At 44.5% G+C, this 19535-nt stretch overlaps 2 protein-coding genes across 2 annotated transcripts in view; one reads left to right on the top strand and one right to left on the bottom strand.

Annotated features, from left to right (window-relative positions):
• Positions 1-12122, bottom strand: part of LOC119283690 — a 21117-nt gene extending 8995 nt beyond the window's left edge. The window contains exon 1 of the mRNA XM_037563130.1: positions 11997-12122. Coding sequence (XP_037419027.1) covers positions 11997-12122 — 126 coding nt within the window. The remainder of the gene's footprint in view (positions 1-11996) is intronic.
• A 5407-nt stretch (positions 12123-17529) lies between these two features.
• Positions 17530-18726, top strand: LOC119286909 (chemocyanin-like). Its single transcript, XM_037566376.1, has 2 exons — positions 17530-17841; positions 18245-18726. The coding sequence occupies exons 1-2, from the start codon at positions 17667-17669 to the stop codon at positions 18442-18444; spliced, it is 375 nt and encodes a 124-aa protein (XP_037422273.1). The 5' UTR covers positions 17530-17666; the 3' UTR covers positions 18445-18726.
• Positions 18727-19535: the final 809 nt, after the last annotated feature.

The following is a 19535-nucleotide window of genomic DNA, read 5'->3' on the forward strand; positions in this document are numbered from 1 at the left end:
CTGGTAACCCCCGGTACTCCGATTAATGTCCGAAACCTTTCCGGTGTCCAAACATAGTCGTCCAATATATTGATCTTTACATCTCGACCATTTCGAGACTCCTCGTCATGTCCGTGATCACATCCGGGACTCTAAACTACCTTCGGTACATCAAAACATATAAACTCATAATATAACCGTCATCTAACTTTAAGCATGCGGACCCTACGGGTTCGAGAACTATGTAGACATGACCGAGACACGTCTCCGGTCAATAACCAATAGCAGAACCTGGATGCTCATATTGGCTCCTACATATTCTACGAAGATCTTTATCGGTCAAACCGCATAACAACATACGTTGTTCCCTTTGTCATCGGTATGTTACTTGCCCATGATTCGATCGTCGGTATCTCAATACCTAGTTCCATCTTGTTACCGGCAAGTCTCTTTACTCGTTCCGTAATACATCATCCCACAACTAACTCATTAGTTGCATTGCTTGCAAGGCTTATAGTGATGTGCATTACCGAGTGGGCCCAGAGATACCTCTCCGACAATCGGAGTGACAAATCCTAATCTCGAAATACACCAATTCAACAAGTACCTTTGGAGACACTTGTAGAGCACCTTTATAATCACCCAGTTACGTTGTGACGTTTGGTAGCACACAAAGTGTTCCTTCAATAAACGGGAGTTGCATAATCTCATAGTCATAGGAACATGTATAAGTCATGAAGAAAGCAATAGCAATAAACTAAACGATCAAGTGCTAAGCTAACGGAATGGATCAAGTCAATCACATCATTCTCCTAATGATGTGATCCCGTTAATCAAATGACAACTCATGTCTATGGTTAGGAAACATAATCATCTTTGATCAACGAGCTAGTTGATACGTCTCCAACGTATCTATAATTTTTGATTGCTCCATATGCTATATTATCTACTGTTTTGGACTATACTGGGCTTTATTTTCCACTTTTATATTATTTTTGGGACTAACCTATTAACCGGAGGCCCAGCCTAGAATTGTTGTTTTTTGCCTATTTCAGTGTTTCGAAGAAACAGAATATCAAACGGAGTCCAAACAGAAAAATCCTTTTTGAAACGTGATTTTCTTCTCGGATAAGACCCAGGAGACTTGGACCCTACTCCAAGAAGTACCGGAGGCGGTCACGAGGGTAGGGGGCGCGCCACCCCCCTACAAGGCGTGCCCCCTGCCTCGTGGGCCCCTCGGTGCTCCACCGACGTACTCCTTCCTCCTATATATACCCACGTACCCCCAAACGATCAGAACAGGAGTCAAAAAGCTAATTCCACCGCCGCAACTTTCTGTATCCACGAGATCCCATCTTGGGGCCTGTTCCGGAGCTCCGCCGGAGAGGGCCGTCATCACGGAGGGCTTCTACATCATCATAGCCTCTCCGATGAAGTGTGAGTAGTTTACCTCAGACCTTCGGGTCCATAGTTAGTAGCTAGATGGCTTCTTCTCTCTTTTTGGATCTCAATACAATGTTCTCCCCCTCTCTTGTGGAGATCTATTCGATGTAATCTTCTTCTTTTGCGGTGTGTTTGTTGAGACCGATGAATTGTGGGTTTATGATCAAGTCTATCTATGAACAATATTTGAATCTTCTCTGAATTCTTTTATGTAAGATTGGTTACCTTCGCAAGTCTCTTAGAATTATCCGTTTGGTTTGGTCAACTAGATTGGTAGTTCTTGCCATGGGAGAAGTGCTTAGCTTTGGGTTCGATCTTGCGGTGTTCTTTCCCAGTGACAGAAGGGGCAGCAAGACACGTATTGTATCGTTGCCATCGAGGATAACAAGATGGGGTTTATTTCATATTGCATGAATTTATCTCTCTACATCATGTCATCTTGCTTAAAGCGTTACTCTGTTTTTAACTTAATACTCTAGATGCATGCTGGATAGCGGTCGATGAGTGGAGTAATAGTAGTAGATGCAGAATCGTTTCGATCTACTTGTCACGGACGTGATGCCTATATACATGATCATGCTTAGATATTCTCATAACTATGCTCAATTCTGTCAATTGCTCAACAGTAATTTGTTCACCCACCGTAGAAAACTTATGCTCTTGAGAGAAGCCACTAGTGAAACCTATGGCCCCCGGGTCTATTCTCATCATATCAATCTCCATCACTTTTATATTGTTTTGCTATTTACTTTGCTTTTACTTTTTAATTTGCATCTTTATATCAAAAATACCAAAAATATTCTATCTATCAGATCTCACTCTCGTAAGTGACCCTGAAGGGCTTGACAACGCCTAATCGCGTTGGTTGCGAGTAGCTATCGCTTTGTGCAGGTACGAGGGACTTGAGAGTGGGCTCCTACTGGATTGATACATTGGTTCTCAAAAACTGAGGGAAATACTTACGCTACTCTGCTGCATCATCCCTTCCTCTTTGGGGAAAACCAACGCAAGCTCAAGACGTAGCACTAGTCAAGTAGAGGCATACTAGTGACACTCTGTTTGTGTATGTATTCACACGTGTATTATTGTCTTTGCTCGTGCTCAAGTAGAGGCAACGAGTTAATCAAATCACCCAGTTTCTAAGCTCGTGCTCAGATGCTCCCTATATCACAGCCGCTCATACACATTAGGCTTCGAGGCTTCACATGTACTAATTATAAGTCCTATCCACACCGTATGGTAGGGAAATAAAGAATACAACCCAGTCATTATGAAAAATGTTACTAATGTCTTTGAAAAATGCTTGACATTATTCAAAAATGCACGTCATGAATTAGACAAAATATTCAGTGTCTGTTTTTAAAGGTGTCCATGTATATTGTAGAAAAATTTAACATCATTTACAAAAATTTCAACACTACTAAGAAAATCATCATGTATTAAAACAAAGATTTCTGACTGCTGCAGAATATTCCAATATAATTCTAAATGTACACATATTACTAATTTGAAAAAAAACTATTCCACAGTCATAAAATAGTTAATTGTGTATTTAAAAGTATATCAATCATTATTACATTTGCAATAATTATTTTAAAACACCATAATACCAATTTATTAATACACTCTATATATTTGTTAAATGTGTGATCAATATTTTTACATACATAACATCATTTTGTAAATACCCCATGAACTTTTTGAATATATATCTTATAAAAATTTAAAGATTTTGAATTGTTTTGAAATATGCGGAGAATATTTATAACAACCTTGACAGTTATTTTTTTATGCGATAAACATCATCCAAATGCATGTTGAAAATTTTCGGATAAACACAATGATTGTTTTTAAATATACAATGGACCATACACTGTGGACATTTTTTAAAGTCTCCATGGATAAAATAGTTAAAACTGAAACAAAATTGTACAAATTAATAAGGAAAGATAATAAAAATTACTAGAAATTATTAAAGAAACAAAGGAGAAAGTAAAATAAAAAGGAGACAGGCTCTCGAAGAAAAACCTGCTTGTTTACGGAAAACAGATTAGCTAGTAGGCCCTCGGCCCGGGAAGACCTGTGTCTGATGCCCATGGCCTACTTATGGCATCTTCACTTCAGGAGGACGGCTCTAGGCAGAAGCAACACCCTCGCCCGTGCGCGAGCTCGACCTCACGCTAATTTATATTTCCTTATTTTCGTTAATTATTAAAATGAATATATTTAGAAATTGTAATTTTATTACAAAAATGTTAATCATTTAGATGCTAAATGTTAAACATATATAAGAAAATGTTTCTGATGCATACGAAAAATGTGCAATCTGTCTAGAAAAGTAGACATCAAAATATATGTCTGAAAAAATGTAATTATGTATTTGGAAAATTTTAAACATGTATAACACAAAACAAATCATGAATATACAGAAAATGTGAAATCTGTTTGAAAAAGTGAACATAAAAAAGATAACTTAAAAAATGTTAAACATGTATTTGAATTTTTTAAATAAGTATAAAAAATATTCCCACTGTATACAAAAATGTAAAATATGTACAAAGAAAGATCTCAGAATATGTTTTTGAAAAGTGTTAACCATGAATTTAAAAAAAATTATAAACCTATATAGAAAATGTTCGTACTGCATACGAAAATGAGTAACATACATTAAAATTTATAAGTATAAACATATATTTACAAAATGTTAAATATGTGTATATAAATGTTTCTGATGTATACAAAAAATGTACATTGTGTATGAACAAATTTTTATTGGCATAAACAATGGTCACCGTGTATTTTTAAAAATGTTGAGCATGTATTAAAAAAGGTGTACAAAACATGTATTTAATATGAAAAAAGTGCTTCAAGTATTGTTTAAAAATTAGCATGTATGAACAAAATATTTGAAGTGCATGCTTAAAATGTACATTGTGTAATGAAAGAAGTAGACATGTGTGTAAAAAATAGTAACCAATGAAAAGCGATAAAGAAGCAATGAGAAACAAAGAAAAGCAATGACAATTGGAAAAGAAACAATAAAATTAGAAAAGGAAACCAATCAAAAAGATTAGAAACAAGAGCAATATAAAGAAAAGCAAAGAAAACCAACAAATAAATAAAAAACCAAAGATACAAAAAAGTATGAAAAAAACAGTGAAAACCTAGAAAGAAACAAAGAACCAAAGAAATCGTAGAATAAAAGAAAGAATAGAGAAAACCCCGATGAAAACCGAGAATACCGGTGAAAGCGGCAAAGAAAACAGAAAAAACCAAAGAAAACCAAAAGAAGACAGCAAAAAGAAGCAGAAGAAAATTGACCAAACAATGAACAACACACGATCGATCGAGATAATACAAGCAAACGAACGAAAAAATAGTACCCAAGTGGGACGGCCAGAAACAACAGGGAAAGAAAACCTTCGGGCGGTATGAGAGCTATACCGATATAGCTCTCACGCGCTACATCGACCTTGCAATATGTGATATTTAGCTTTTGCCGGCACACCAAGCTTGTATGCATGGTTTTCCAATTTTATATCGGTCGGGGTACACCCCCAACATATTTAATCGATCGCGATAATTGTGGCCTCACTATTTTTTTTCCCTTCCATTTAGCCCTGCCACATGGGCAAGTCACCCATGTAATCATAAGTTACATCTTCTGCAATAATTTATCCATGTAAGCATGCCAACAAAAATTTTGTGTGGTCATGGGTCATATACGTGTTGGACGCTTCGAGCAAATCTATATAGTTCGTGCATATTTTTGTTAAACAAATGGTATTCCGTTAACTTCAACCCCAACAAAAATCTCCTTTTGTATATTATTTATCACATGATTCATGTATTTAGATTAAAATGTATAACGAGAATACTATTACATTTGCTTTTGCATTAGTTTTAGTTATTACTGTACCACCTTATTTATGCATGGCATCATCTAGTTATAAAATATCCACTCAAGTAAAAATGGAAATATTTATGTACTTACAGAAGTTGTTCATCTATTCTTTTTAAAGATTGATCATGTATTATTCTTGAATTGAAAAATTGTAAGTATTTTTTAAAAGGCTGGCTCAACTAGAAAATTTTGTATGTATTTTATAAAAATGTTTGTGCAATTTTTAAAAGTGCTCATGTATTTTATATAAAAACAATCATATAATTTTAAAAGTGTTCATACATTTTACGAAATGCTCATTTAATTTTGTATGTGTTAAGACTTAAGACATTAAAAAATCCTGGGTGGTCAGCGGCGTAGTCCAAGGCGGGCAGGCGGGTTGATGGGGTCTGCGGACTTTTGAGGATGCCCGGGCAACGTCGGCGGCGGATGATGAGGGTCTGGATGAAGAAATGGGGAAGCAGGGGAGAGTGGGAGAAAAGGGGCCAGAGGTTTTTTTTTCTCGGATGGGCCACGGGTGTCGGAGTCGTACGTGGATGGAATCCGGACTCTGCAAAGCCCCCGAGTCTGCCTCCACTTTGCTGAAAAACAGAGGTCAGGACTGGTCCGCGAACGAATGGGACACTGCATTGGATGGTGAAACACGTCCGAACAGTTACGTTCGGATGTATGCGGGTGGTTTTTGGGTCAGCGTTCATGCCCTTAGTTTTGTCGTGTCTCAACCGAACAAGTGACGTTTGCTAGCGCTCGAGTTTCCTCACGTGATCAAAAAAATTAACAAGTACAGACGCAGACACTCATACATACGTGCATACAGTCATTCCTATGAATACATGCACGCATATCCTACCCATATGAATAGACTGATCCGTCACATCATCTTGAGATTGACAAAGTCAACATGGACGTCACATTTTCTCCCACTGAACGCACACCGCCGAAAGGCTTAAAATAGATTTACAAAATACGAGCATCATCAGTATCTTAAGTTCAGAATTTGTGCCCGGTGGGTTGGAATATCACTCTTCTTCTAATGATTCAGTCAGAGGTTTTGACGCGTGATCTGATTCATGACGCATGGCCCTACTCGCAACAACCCCACGCGATCGTACTAGGAGGAGTAGCCAACACAAGTTTTCAATCGCTATGCATCGCGCTCCACGGCAAGCAAACTGGCGAAGCATCACGCACGTGTACGATGATCGGGGCGCTCGCAAGCACGCTCCGTGCACCCCCCTCTTCCCCGGTGACGCACACCGTCACATCACACACGATCACACCGAACCCTCTCCACTACCGATGGCTCGCTCGCCTGCGCGGTGGCATGATTGCGTCGCGTCCGCTTCCCCATGTTCCATGGACAAAAGCCGACGACGAGCCGGCGACCCGCGCGGGCACGGCCATCCGGCTCGACTTGACATGCCCCCTGCCTCCACCACCCTCCCGGCTGGCCTGGGTAGTGCGCGGTCGAGATCGGCTGATCGACGTGTACTATGGGGGTGGCGTGCGTGCGTGGGTCGTGGTTGGTCGTTCGCGGATGTTGAGCGAGGTGGAACTATGTGGAGCGCTGGCTCGCTAGTGCCAGGGAGCTGGAAGCGTCTCACTGATTCCTGTGTGTTCGGTGGTAGTTGAGGCCTGTACGTGGTATAGCACATTCTTTTAGCAGAGGCCACTAATCCTATCGTACTCGTAGCTTGAATGATGTGTGAGATTGGCTCGAGGCATTGCACGTTACAATTTTCTTTTTTGCAAACTTAGGACTCTTTATTATTCAACAAAAGCTCATCTCAAAATCATGCAAAAAAAGCTCATCTCAAAAAAAAATTATTATTCAACAAAAGCAGACCTAGCACGGTCAGCCATCAGACTGTGGTGTAGGAAAGGAGGTACTTAATCATGCCAACTCGGTCACCTCTAACGAACAAGCTCGTTTGGCGCACAGGTGTGCTGGAAGATTGGATGAGAATGAGATACATGCTGAATAGAAAAAGAACTAAAATTTGAAGATAAGGGCATCTCATATGCTACCTCTAAAACGGACACACTATCCTTCCATAATGTTATATCTCAAACGTTATGAGATGCCCAAGTTATATCTCAAATGTCCGGTCATCCAACGTTATATCTCAAATGTCCGGTCATCCAACGTTATATCTCAAATGTCCACTCAATTAACTCAACAAGAATTACTCGCATTTATTTGTTCATGTGACTTCCGTCAAAACACACGACTCGCTACCTTGATTCCGCCAAAATACACAGCTTGCTTCAAGGAGTCCTGGTTTAGGAGGTCCTTTGGTGTCCGGGCTGTGTAATATGGGCCGGACTGATGGGTCGTGAATATACAAGGTAGAAGACCTTCTCCCGTGTCCGGATAAGACTCTCCTATGCGTGGATAGAAAGGTTGGTGTTCGGATGTATAATTTCCTTCTTCTGCAAGCCGACTCTGTACAACCCTAGGCTCCTCCGGTGTCTATATAAACCGAAGGGTTTAGTCCGTAGAGGACATCTGAATTCATATAAGCTAGACATTTAGGGTTCTAGCCATTACGATCTCGAGGTAGATCGACTTTTGTAACCCCTATACTCATCAAATACAATCAAGCAGGACGTAGAGTTTTACCTCCATTAAGAGGGTCCGAACCTAGGTAAACATCGTGTTCCCTGTGTCCCTTGTTACCTTCGATCCTCAGACGCACAGTTCGGGACCCCCTACCCGAGATCGGCCAATTTTGACACCGACATTGGTGCTTTCATTGAGAGTTCCACTGTGTCGTCGGCAGAAGGTTCGATGGCTCGTTCGATTGACAACAACAATGCTGTCTCCGAGGAAAGTTTTCTCCCTGGTCAGCTTTTCGTGTTTGGCGGCTTCACTCTGTGGGCCAATTCGATTGGTCACCTCGAACAGACTGATAGCTACGCCCCTGGTCATCAGATCAGATTCGGGAGCCTGAATTACGTCGCTGATATCCAAGGAGACTTGATCTTCGAAGGGTTCACGGCCTCGGCCGCTACTCCCCATTTCCAAGAAGGAAACCCATCGGATCCATCATCAGGCACTGTTCAAAGACCAACTATCATCTCTGCCCTGGCCGCAGATCCAGGGCAGGCCACCTCATCCGAAGATGGGAATTTTATACCCACCGGACTCTCTTCAACTATGGAGCTCCTTGCCGGAGACCTAGAGGCGACCTTATCTTCGGCAAGCCTGGAATCAAGCAGGACTCTCCCTACCATCGGAGAGCCGAACCCGCCCCTAGAGGCTAGCTCCGAACTATCAAGATCTGCACCCATTGAGCATGGTCGGGTGTCATGTACCACACCCAGCTTCACAGGACCTCAGTTCCTCGTTCGGCCTTTGCTTTTAAACGAAGCACTGGACTTAATGCGATCTCTCCCCATTATAGACGCATCACCTCCGAACTACGCCCAGCCCGGACTAGGGGCTGAGAGCGGGAAATTTTACTTCCCACCCACCACCCACTTAATAGCCGCTGTCAAAGACTTAACCGACATGCTAGATTACACCTCTGAAGACATCGACGGTATGCACGACGATGCCGGAGACAAACCAGGCCAAGACCCGCCATTTACCGGGCGCTGGATGGCCACCTCCACATATGATGTGTATATGGTGGATACACCTAAAAAGGATGATGACGCCGTGAAGGATCCAAGCGAGGACAAGCCCGTTGAGGCACCACCAAAACATCGACGTCAGTGGCACTGCTCAAAATCGCGTCGCGAAAAGGACAATAATACCGGCACCGGAGACCATAACACTCCGGATGATGCCGAAGATCCCGAAGACCTCGCCGAGCCTGCGTCTGAGCAGGATGAGTGGGAGGAGGGACAAGTCAACCCCGACAAGCCTGTCGGGAATGAGGATTCAGAGGACACCCTTGAGACAATACCGTCAAGATATAATTATACTAATGAACCAGACCGACCACCACGTGGGTGAGACAAGACGATAGCGCATGCCGAACACCAGCCCGCACCACCTCGCCGTCGAGGCAAGGAGGTAGCGGCTCCGGGCTACACCTATGACTTACGCCACGACCTGGACAATAGAGCCGGTCAGGCTAGGTCAATCTATGGATCAAGGGGGCATGCTCCAACACGAGACGATGCCCAACAAGCCTGACGCGATAAGCATAACCTCACCCGGGCTGAAAACCGATGTCGTCCGAACTCCGTCGTGACATCGCCCGATACAGAGGCGCCGCACACCCCCTATGCTATACCGATGAGGTAATGCAACACCAGTTTCCAGAAGTGTTTAAACCTGTAAACATTGAAGCATACGATGGAACGACAGATCCCGCAGTATGGATTGAAGATTTTCTTCTCCATATTCACATGGCTCACGGTGACGATTTCCACGCCATTAAATACCTCCCCCTAAAGCTAAAAGGATCAGCACGGCACTGGCTAAACAACCTCCCAAAGAACTCTATTATCAGCTGGGAAGATTTGGAGGACGCATTCTGAGACAACTTCTAAGGTACTTATGTCCGGCCACCGGACACCGATGACCTTAGTCATGTAGTCCAACAACCCGGAGAGTCAGCCCGGAAACTCTGGACTCGGTTCTTAATCAAGAAGAACCAAATCGTCGACTATCCGGACGTTGAAGCCCTAGCGGCCTTTAAATATAACGCTCGCGACGAATGACTTGCCCGACACTTCGGCCAAGAAAAGCTGAAGTCTATGGCAGCTCTTACCACACTCATGACCCGCTTTTGCACGGGAGAAGACAACTGGTTAGCTCGTAGAAGCAACAGTACTAGCGACCCCGGCACCTCCGAAGCCAGGGATGGCAACGGACGGCCGCGACGTAACAAGCATAAGCGTCAGAACAACAATGAAGAAATCGAAGACACAACGGTCAATGCCGGATTCAGCGGCTCTAAACCCGGTCAGCGGAAGAAGCCATTCAAAAGGAATAGGGATGGCCCATCCATTTAGACAAAATACTCGATCGGCCTTGCCAGATTCATGGTACCCCCGACAAGCCTGCAAATCATTTCAACAGAAACTGCTAGGTCTTCAAGCAGGCCGGTAAGTCAAATACCGAACATAAGGGAAAAGGGTCGTCAAGCGAGGATGATGATGAGCCCCGCCCATCGGACACAGGGGGGCAGAAGAAATTCCCCTCGGGGTAAAAACAGTGAATATGATATACGTCACTCATATCCCCCAAGAGGGAGTGTGAACATGCGCTAAGGGACGTCTACACCGTAGAATCGGTCGCCCCAAAATTCAATCCTTGGTCGGCTTGTCTGATCACCTTCGATCGTAGGGACCACCCGACCAGTATCCGTCATGGAGGTTTGGCAGCCCTGGTCCTCGATCCAATCATCGATGGATTCCACCTCACTTAAGTCTTTATGGACGGCGGCAACAGTCTTAACTTGATTTATCAAGACACTGTCCGCAAAATGGGTATCGACCCGTCAAGAATCAATCCTAGTAACACCACCTTTAAAGGAGTGATACCCGGCGTCGAGGCCCGCTGCACGGGTTCCTTAACATTGGAAGTAGTCTTTGGTTCACCAGATAACTTCCAAAGCGAAGACTTGATCTTCGACATTGTCCCCTTTCGCAGTGGTTATCACGCACTGCTCGGACGAACTTCCTTCGCCCGCTTCAATGCAGTCCCGCACTATGCTTACTTAAAGCTCAAGATGCCCGGACCGCGCGGAGTTATCATAGTCAATGGAAACATGGAACGCTCCCTCCGTACTAAGGAGCATACCGCGGCCCTGGCTAAGGTACCTCTTCGATACTTGGAGTGACAAATCCTAATCTCGATCTATGCAAACCCAACAAACACCATCAGAGATACCTGTAGAGCATCTTTATAATCACCCAGTTACGTTGTGACGTTTGATAGCACACAAGGTATTCCTCCGATATTTGGGAGTTGCATAATATCATAGTCGAAGGAATATGTATTTGACATGAAGAAAGCAATATCAATAAAACTTAACGATTAATATGCTAAGCTAACGGATGGGTCTTGTCCATCACATCATTCTCCTAATGATGTGATCATGCTCATCAAATGACAACACATGTCTATGGTTAGGAAACTTAACCATCTTTGATTAACGAGCTAGTCTAGTAGAAGCTCACTAGGGACACAGTGTTTTGTCTATGTATCCACACATGTATCAAGTTTCCGGTCAATACAATTCTAGCATGAATAATAAACATTTACCGTGATATAAGGAAATATAAAATAACAACTTTATTATTGCCTCTAGGGCATATTTTCTTCACTGGCGCCGCGGGGTTCGGTGATGTAGAACCACTCCTGCTGCCACACCTTGACGGTCTTCACGAAGGCCCCTTTAGGCCATGTGGTGTTGGGGAGCTTGCTCACCATGGCGCTGCCGCAGTCCGCATGCTGCCCATCGACCACCTTCAGCTTCACATTGAAGACTTTTAGCCATAGGCCGAAGTGTGGGGGGATGCGGAGTAGCGCCTCGCACACGACAATGAACGCCGATATGTTGAGGATAGAATTTGGAGCTAGATCATGGAAATCTAGCCCGTAGTAGAACATGAGCCCGCGGACAAACGGGTGGAGGGAAAACCCTAGTCCACGGAGGAAGTGGGGGATGAACACAACCCTTTTGCCAGGCTCCGGGGTTGGGATAACCTGCTTCTTGGCAGGGGGCCTGTGTGCGATGTCCGCTGACAGGTACCCCGCCTCCCGGAGCTCCTTGACGTCCTTTCTCCGTGATGGAGGAGGTCTCCCACTTCCCTTCGAGCCGGATCCAGACATGGCTGGAGAGGTTGGTGGCGGTGGGAAAGATTGAAGCTTGGGCGCTGGAGCTTGAGGATGGGAAACGGGAGAAGGAAGAAGGCGTGGGGAGGAAAAGAGGGGTCTTTATCCACTTATATAGGCAGTGAATATCAAGCGCCCCCACCTCGAGCCTTAAAACTCGCCTGTTCCCAAGGGGTCATGCGATTGGCACGGTTTGATTATCCACACCCATATTGATGAGGATCCCGCGATAAGCGAACACGATCTCTGTTTTGACAAGATGTGTCATTAGAGGCCGCGCCTCGAAACGCGAAGCGGGAGGCGAAAAATGGTTCGAAATGTTAAAGAGGCCAGATGTGGCGTTTCACCGAAAATTTGTTAGTTGACAGGCATTATTTTGATTAAATATTTTTGCCTTCATGGTTGAGGGTTCTGACTGTCATGCAGAGCCAGATATAGTTCTTTTATTCAGAAAATTGCTTTGAAGTATTCGGAAGGAGGAACCGGCCTTGCAATGCCGAAAACAAGCTGTGTACCGAACATATCGTCATTGAAGACTGGTTCAGGGGCTACTGAGGGAGTCCTGGATTAGGGGGTCCTCGGGTGTCTGGGCTGTGTAATATGGGCCGGACTGATGAGTCGTGAAGATACAAGGTAGAAGACCTTCCCCCATGTCCCGATAGGACTCTCCTATGCGTGGATAGCAAGATTGGTGTCCGGATGTATAATTTCCTTATTCTGCAAGCCGACTCTGTACAACCCTAGGCCCCTCTGGTGTTTATATAAACAGGAGGGTTTAGTCTGTAGAGGGCATCAGAATTCATATAAGCTAGACATCTAGGGTTCTAGCCATTACGATCTCGAGGTAGATCGACTCTTGTAACCCCTATACTCATCAAATACAATCAAGCAGGACGTAGGGTTTTACCTCCATTAAGAGGGCCCGAACCTGGTTAAACATCGTATTCCCTGTGTCACTTGTTACCTTCGATCCTCAGACGCACAGTTCGGGACCCCCTACCCGAGATCAACTAGTTTTGACACCGACATTGCTACCTTGCTTCTGTAAAAACACACAACAACAACAACAATAATAACTTGGGATTGAGAGTTGTGCATTATGATTGTGAGATTAGTTCTTGATGATTGAAAGAGTTGTTCCATGTGATTGAGAGAGCTGTCCCTAACTCTTTTGAATCCCTTCTCTCTGTGAATTGTTTCTTGTGATTCTAATAACAGTTGTTCCCTGTGATTCTAATAACAGTTGTTCCCTGTGATTGAGAGATTTGTTTATGGTGATTGTGATAGTTGTTGCATGTGATTGAGAGAGATGTTCCTCACTCTTTTTAATCAATTCTCTATGTCAATTGTTTCTTGTGATTCTAATAATTGTTCCATGTGATCGAGAGATTTGTTCCTGGTGATCGGGACACTTGTTCCTCACTCTTATGAATTCCTTATCTCCGAATTATCCATTCCGATCCTAATAATAGTTGTTTCCCTGTGATTGAGAAATTTGTTTCTGGAGATTGTGAAAGTTGTTCCTGGCGATTGAGAGAGTTGTTTCATGTGATTGAGAGAGTTGTCCCTCACTCTTTCGAATCCCTTCTCTCTATGATTTGTTCCTTGTGATTCTGATAATAGTTTTTCCCTGTGATTGAGAGATTTTTTTTCTAGTGATTGTGAGAGTTATTCCATGCGATTGAAAGAGTTGTTCCTCACTCTTTTGAATCTATTCTCTCTGTGAATTGTTCCATGTGATTCTAATAGTTGTTCCATGTGATTGAGAGATTTTTTTCTGGTGCTTGTGAGAGTTGTTCCTGGTGATTGAAAGAGTTGTTCCATGTGATTGAGAGAGTTGTTCCTCGCTCTTTTGAATCCCTTCTCTGTGAATTGTTCTGTGTGATTCTAATAATAGTATACCCTGTGATTGAGAGATTTGTTTCTAGTGATTGTGATAGTTGTTCCAGGCGATCGAGAGAGTTGTTCCTCACTCTTTTGAATCCCTTCTTTCTGTGAATTGTTCCTTGTGATTCTAGTAATATTTCTTCCCTGTGATTTAGAGATTTGTTTCATGTGATTGTGAGAGTTGTTCCTTGTGATTGAGAGATTTGTTCCTCACTCTTTTGAATCCCTTTTCTGTGAATTTTCCCTTTTGATTCTAATAATAGTTGTTCCCTGTGATTAAGATATTTATTTTTGGAGATTGTAAGAGTTGTTCCTGGCGATTGAGAGAGTTGTTCCATGTGATTGGGAGAGTTGTTCCTCACTCTTTTGAATGCCTTCTCTCTGTGAATTGTTCTTTGTGATTCTAATAATAGTTGTTCCCTGTGATTGAGAGATTTTTTTTCCTGGTGATTCTGAGAATTATTCCATGCGATTGAGAGAGTTATTCCTCACTCTTCCAAATCCATTCTCTCTGTGAATTGTTCCTTGTGATTGAGAGATTTGTTCCTGGGGATTTTGAGAGTTATTCCTGATGGTTGAAAGAGTTGTTCCATGTGATTCAGAGAGTTGTTCCTCGCTCTTTTGAATCCCTTCTCTGTGAATTGTTTCGTGTGATTCTAATAATAGTTTACCCCGTGATTGAGAGATTTGTTTCTGGTGATTGTGATAGTTGTTCCCGGGGATCAAGAGAGTTGTTCTTCACTCTTTTGAATCCCTTCTTCCTGTGAATTGTTCCCTGTGATTCTAGTAATAGTTGTTCCCTGTGATTTAAAGATTTGTTTCATGTGATTGTGAGAGTTGTTTGATGTGATTTAGAGAGTTGTTTCTCACTCTCTTGAATCCCTTCTCTATGTGAATTGTTCCTTCTGATAATAGTTGTTCCCTGTGATTGAGAGATTTGTTCCTCGTGATTCGGAGAGTTGTCCCCCATGATCTGTACCCCTCCCCATGAGTCAACTATTCGAATAGGAGCGGCCTTGCACAGACGAAGAGTGGAGAAGGGCACGTGGTGGCTTTTAGTTCATCATGTTGATGTCCGTACTCCCGCAATGCTCCGACAGGTTTGCTTCCCGATTGCGGGAAAATGGACAAGCGGACGTGTCCGCGGATAAACAGGGTCCGATTTGGATGGCAGAATGCATTCAGATAGCTCGATCCCAACGGTTGCAGGGTATTTGAGGGTCTGCATTGGGATGACCTAAGTCCCCTATTTCCAAGAGAATAGGAGCCACCACCGTACGCGAATTATGGCGTATATTCCAAAATTCAACAACCTGCCAGCAGTCCATCCATGACGGCATTAGCGAAGCCTTTGATCTTTGCAAAATGGACGCCGTCTTGGAGAGCCAAATCTTCAACAATCATCGGACCCGTGACCCCATCATGGGGTTGGCACCACGCTCCCAAAACCCTGTAGCCGATCGAGCAACACCCCCCTGGACATGTCGGAGCTGCGGCCATGGGGTGTAGGTGGCGATGGTGATGTGTGATCTTTCATGGCACCAGCTTGACATAGTTTTCCTTCGTAGCTCACTGTCAGAATCGAAGATGTCTTGTCACCGACACTGGTGACTGATTGTTTGCCATGGCTCTTCATATGGCTTCCCACCACCTTTCTTTTGTGGGCATAGTCCACGATCGCGTGCGGTGAAGTCGGAGCCGCTTGCTCGAGGAGAAGTGATGACGATGACATTGTGTCAATGTGCAACCTCGGCGAGGTTTTCTTCACAGTTGTGTGTGTGTGTGTGATGTATCTTGTGTGTGCCCAGTCTTGTGATGATTTACACCAATCTTTACGTTAATTAACCAGACAACTATCTTGTGTGCTTAATTAGTAGATTGAGCCTAAAGACTTCGGTTTCAAAAAGAAAAATATTTGTGTCTACAATATGCAAAAACTTGCGCATCTTTCTGTAAGAAAGGCAGCCAGGCATTTATATGCCTGAAAAACAAAGGCACTCAGGCATCCTATGTAGGAGTAATATTCAAGTTCTGAAACACAGTTGATCGACATGTACAGAAGTTTGAATTCAACTTGTGCAATGTGGACCTGAACGGTGTAAAACCCAGACGCAATCTTCTTGTCGTGTCCATTGTTTTGTCAGACATCAGGTCGGCGCCGGCGACTCCGGGCCCCATTGCTCTTACTACCGTCTACCTTACCCGAGTGCGCTTTTACGAAATTCCTGAACATGGTTCGGTTCTTACGCGTAGCTGCTTCAGACAGAACCCCAAAATTCAGACATGATCACATGACTTGCTTTCTGATCTCTTTTTTCTCTCTCTCGTTTTCTGGAGCCAAACATTCAACCATAGATACGCCGCTGGCGTACGTTATGGAAGTGCGCCCAAACCGCTTGCCTCCATTGTGATTTGAAAATTGACGAAACTCATAGCTACTAGAGAGACCGCGGGGACACGTACGGGTTGACCCAGGCCGGGCTTGCATGCGCGATTTCTTCGGCGCCTTCGCACTCCAATGACCACGAAAACGGAAGTGCTGGGAGTACTTGCAAGAAAAATACTCTTGCGAACGTGGAGAACAAAATTAGGTTTGTGGAAGGAGGAGTATGTTGAAAGCAAGTCGCAGTAGTTGGCGAACGTGATGACTGATGCGGAGCTTTTAATTCCGCATTGAGCTCTTGCTGTGTTTCTGGCGCACCAGTACGGAGTACTCCATCCGTCACAAAATTCTTGTCTTAAATTTATTTAGATACGGAGGTATCTAATATTAAAACATGACTTGATACATTCATATTTAGACAAATCTAAGACAAGAATTTTGGGACGGTGGGAGTACTTCACATGCCTACCTCTAGCTGCATGCGTGCTGCAGTGCAAGAAAAAACATTCACTTACATTTAACTGTGCATGCCATAGCTCTAGCTTGAACACAACTGCATGCAGTAAGTGTGTCTACGTTCAACCCTGAGATTAAGGATGACTGACCTCCCCTCCCGGTTCAACTCACCGAATCCACTTGACCTAACCACTTGAATCCACTTGACCTAACTCGAAGGTCGAAGCATGCACGCATGATCGAAATGGAAGCGTACCGGACGGCCTCCGACAGACAGCGAAACAGCTCGGCGTCCCCTAGCTTAGCTTAGCTAGCTCCCCGTCGACCGGGTCTCCGTCCTCCTCTCCTCTCCCATCGATCAGCGTTCGGCAGCAGCGTTCACTCACCGCTTTCCACGCTCGCTTGACTAACTTCACAATCCATTGCCCCTGCTAGTGAACTATAGTAAGGTATGGCCACCTCCATGTTGGGGTGGTTGGCCGGTTTCAACCGAAGTAAATTCCTCTACGACCACCAACTTTCCCAGCAAGGAAGCTATGCCCGGTGTGGGCTCTAGTGCTCTACCCTAGGACTCACACCGGCACTGCACCACGATGGCTCGACGTTCACACGCGCCGCGCCGGTATGGCAACCCGTGTGGTAGCAGCCACACTCTTGGCCTCTCAGTCTTCGCCATGCGCTGGCACGGCGGCCGCGGACACGGCCGGCTATAAAAGGAGGCCCCGAGCACCATCACACACCCAAGCCTCCACTCCTCCTAGTCTTCACTTCCTCTGCTCCTGCACCTCCCTTCCCGAGCTGCTCAGTAGCTAGCCATGGCGCAGGGAAGCGGCGGTGCGACCGCCGTGCTCGCGCTGCTCCTCCTCTGCGTGCTCCTCCACGGCGACTTCGCCGAGTCCAAGGTGTACACCGTCGGCGACCGCGCCGGCTGGGCCCTCAGCTCCGGCGGCTGGCCCAGGGGCAAGCGCTTCCGCGCCGGCGACGTGCTGCGTGAGTGCTCGCCCTCCCTCCCATGCGTGCCACCTTAATTACACTTTCTTCCAGCCTCCGAGTTTTTGCTTCGCTCTCGTCTCGTACTACGCTACGAGCTCGATCACGGCAAGCATAGCTAGGGTCCCGTTGCCCTCAGTAGAGCAGACGTAACATGTCTGTGGCAAGAGTACGTCGTGCACTGTGGGTCGTGCATGCTTGCTGGGTCGCTGTCCCTGCCAAGAGACGCATGCGCGCCTCAGTGCTCCACTGCTGTGAAAAAGAGTGACTTTTCACTGCGACGAGTCGGGAAACGCCACACCAGTTTTGCGCACCAAAGGATTAATTGCTGCCGCAGTCCTGCTGCTGTGCATTTTTGTGCTAACTTTACTGACTGTGGCATGGTGTTTGTACCTGCGTGCAGTGTTCAAGTACGGGCGCGGGGCGCACAACGTGGTGGCGGTGAACGCGGCGGGGTACAAGTCGTGCAGCGCGGCGAGGGGCGGCCGGACGTACAACTCCGGCAGCGACCGCGTCACGCTCGCCCGCGGCACCAACTACTTCATCTGCAGCGTCCCCGGCCACTGCCAGGCCGGCATGAAGATGGCCGTCACCGCCGCATGATCCGTCTCTCCGTCGTCCATCGCCCCGCCGGCCGGCCGGTGCTTATTAATTAACTTTAGTTTACTTTCCATCCTCGAGTGACCGAAGCTACTGCATGGTGCGTAGTACGTGTTCAATAAAATGCCCGAGTTCGTGGGGGTTGGGCCGTCTGGCCGTGGCCGGTTGGCACTAGCTAGAGAGAGATTAATATACTCTGTTGTTCCGGTTGTACGTGCTTTAATGCTTGTATACCAGAATTTTGAGTTGTTGTGTCCTTTGTGACACTCCTTCCATTTCTTTTTACTCTGTCTGTAAGTTTTGTTTAAAGTCAAATTCGTAAAGTCTGATCAAGTTTATATTTAGAAAAATAACAATATCTATCTAAAACACTAAAGATATACAATATGAAAGTTAAATCTATGATACATCGAATGACATTGATTTGGTAGTGTGAATGTTGACAACTTTCCTTACAAATTTGATCTAACTTTAGGAAGTTTAACTTAAGACAAATCTTATATCATACTATCTGGAGTAAAAACAGGAACCCTGATATCTAGCGATCGGCCAAGAGGGAGAGAGACCGATCAAACGCTTTAGTTCGCCACAAGGACCCTAATATCTCGTGCAGACACATATATGTGCTTCTCAAAAAGAAAAGAAAAAGATAGAAAAATAAAACTTGCTTCCGCCTATGGGTTTTTCCGTGAAAAATAGTTTGTCTTAAGTTTGACTTAAGACAAATTTTATATCATACTATCTGGACTAAAAACAGGAACCCTAATATCTAGCGATCCGCTGAGAGGGAGAGAGACCGATCAATCGTTTTAGTTCGCCAAGGACCCTAATATCTCGTGCAGACACATATATGTGCTTCTCAAAAAGAAAAGAAAAAGTAGAAAAATAGAACTTGCTTCCGCCTATGGTTTTTTTTTCGTGAAAAATAGTTTGTCAAAATCTATTGACATGCGATCTAGTTTCAAAGATCTCAATGTTAGAAATCCAACACGTGAAAACATATCAAATATAAATGTGACGTTTGCAAGGGGTACCCTTCTAAAAGTAATTTCACTCCCTCTCCCTCTCTTTGTTTTTCTTAGAAATACCTGTAA

Source organism: Triticum dicoccoides, chromosome 4A (assembly GCF_002162155.2).
Source record: "Triticum dicoccoides isolate Atlit2015 ecotype Zavitan chromosome 4A, WEW_v2.0, whole genome shotgun sequence".
NCBI classification, from domain to species: domain Eukaryota; kingdom Viridiplantae; phylum Streptophyta; class Magnoliopsida; order Poales; family Poaceae; genus Triticum; species Triticum dicoccoides.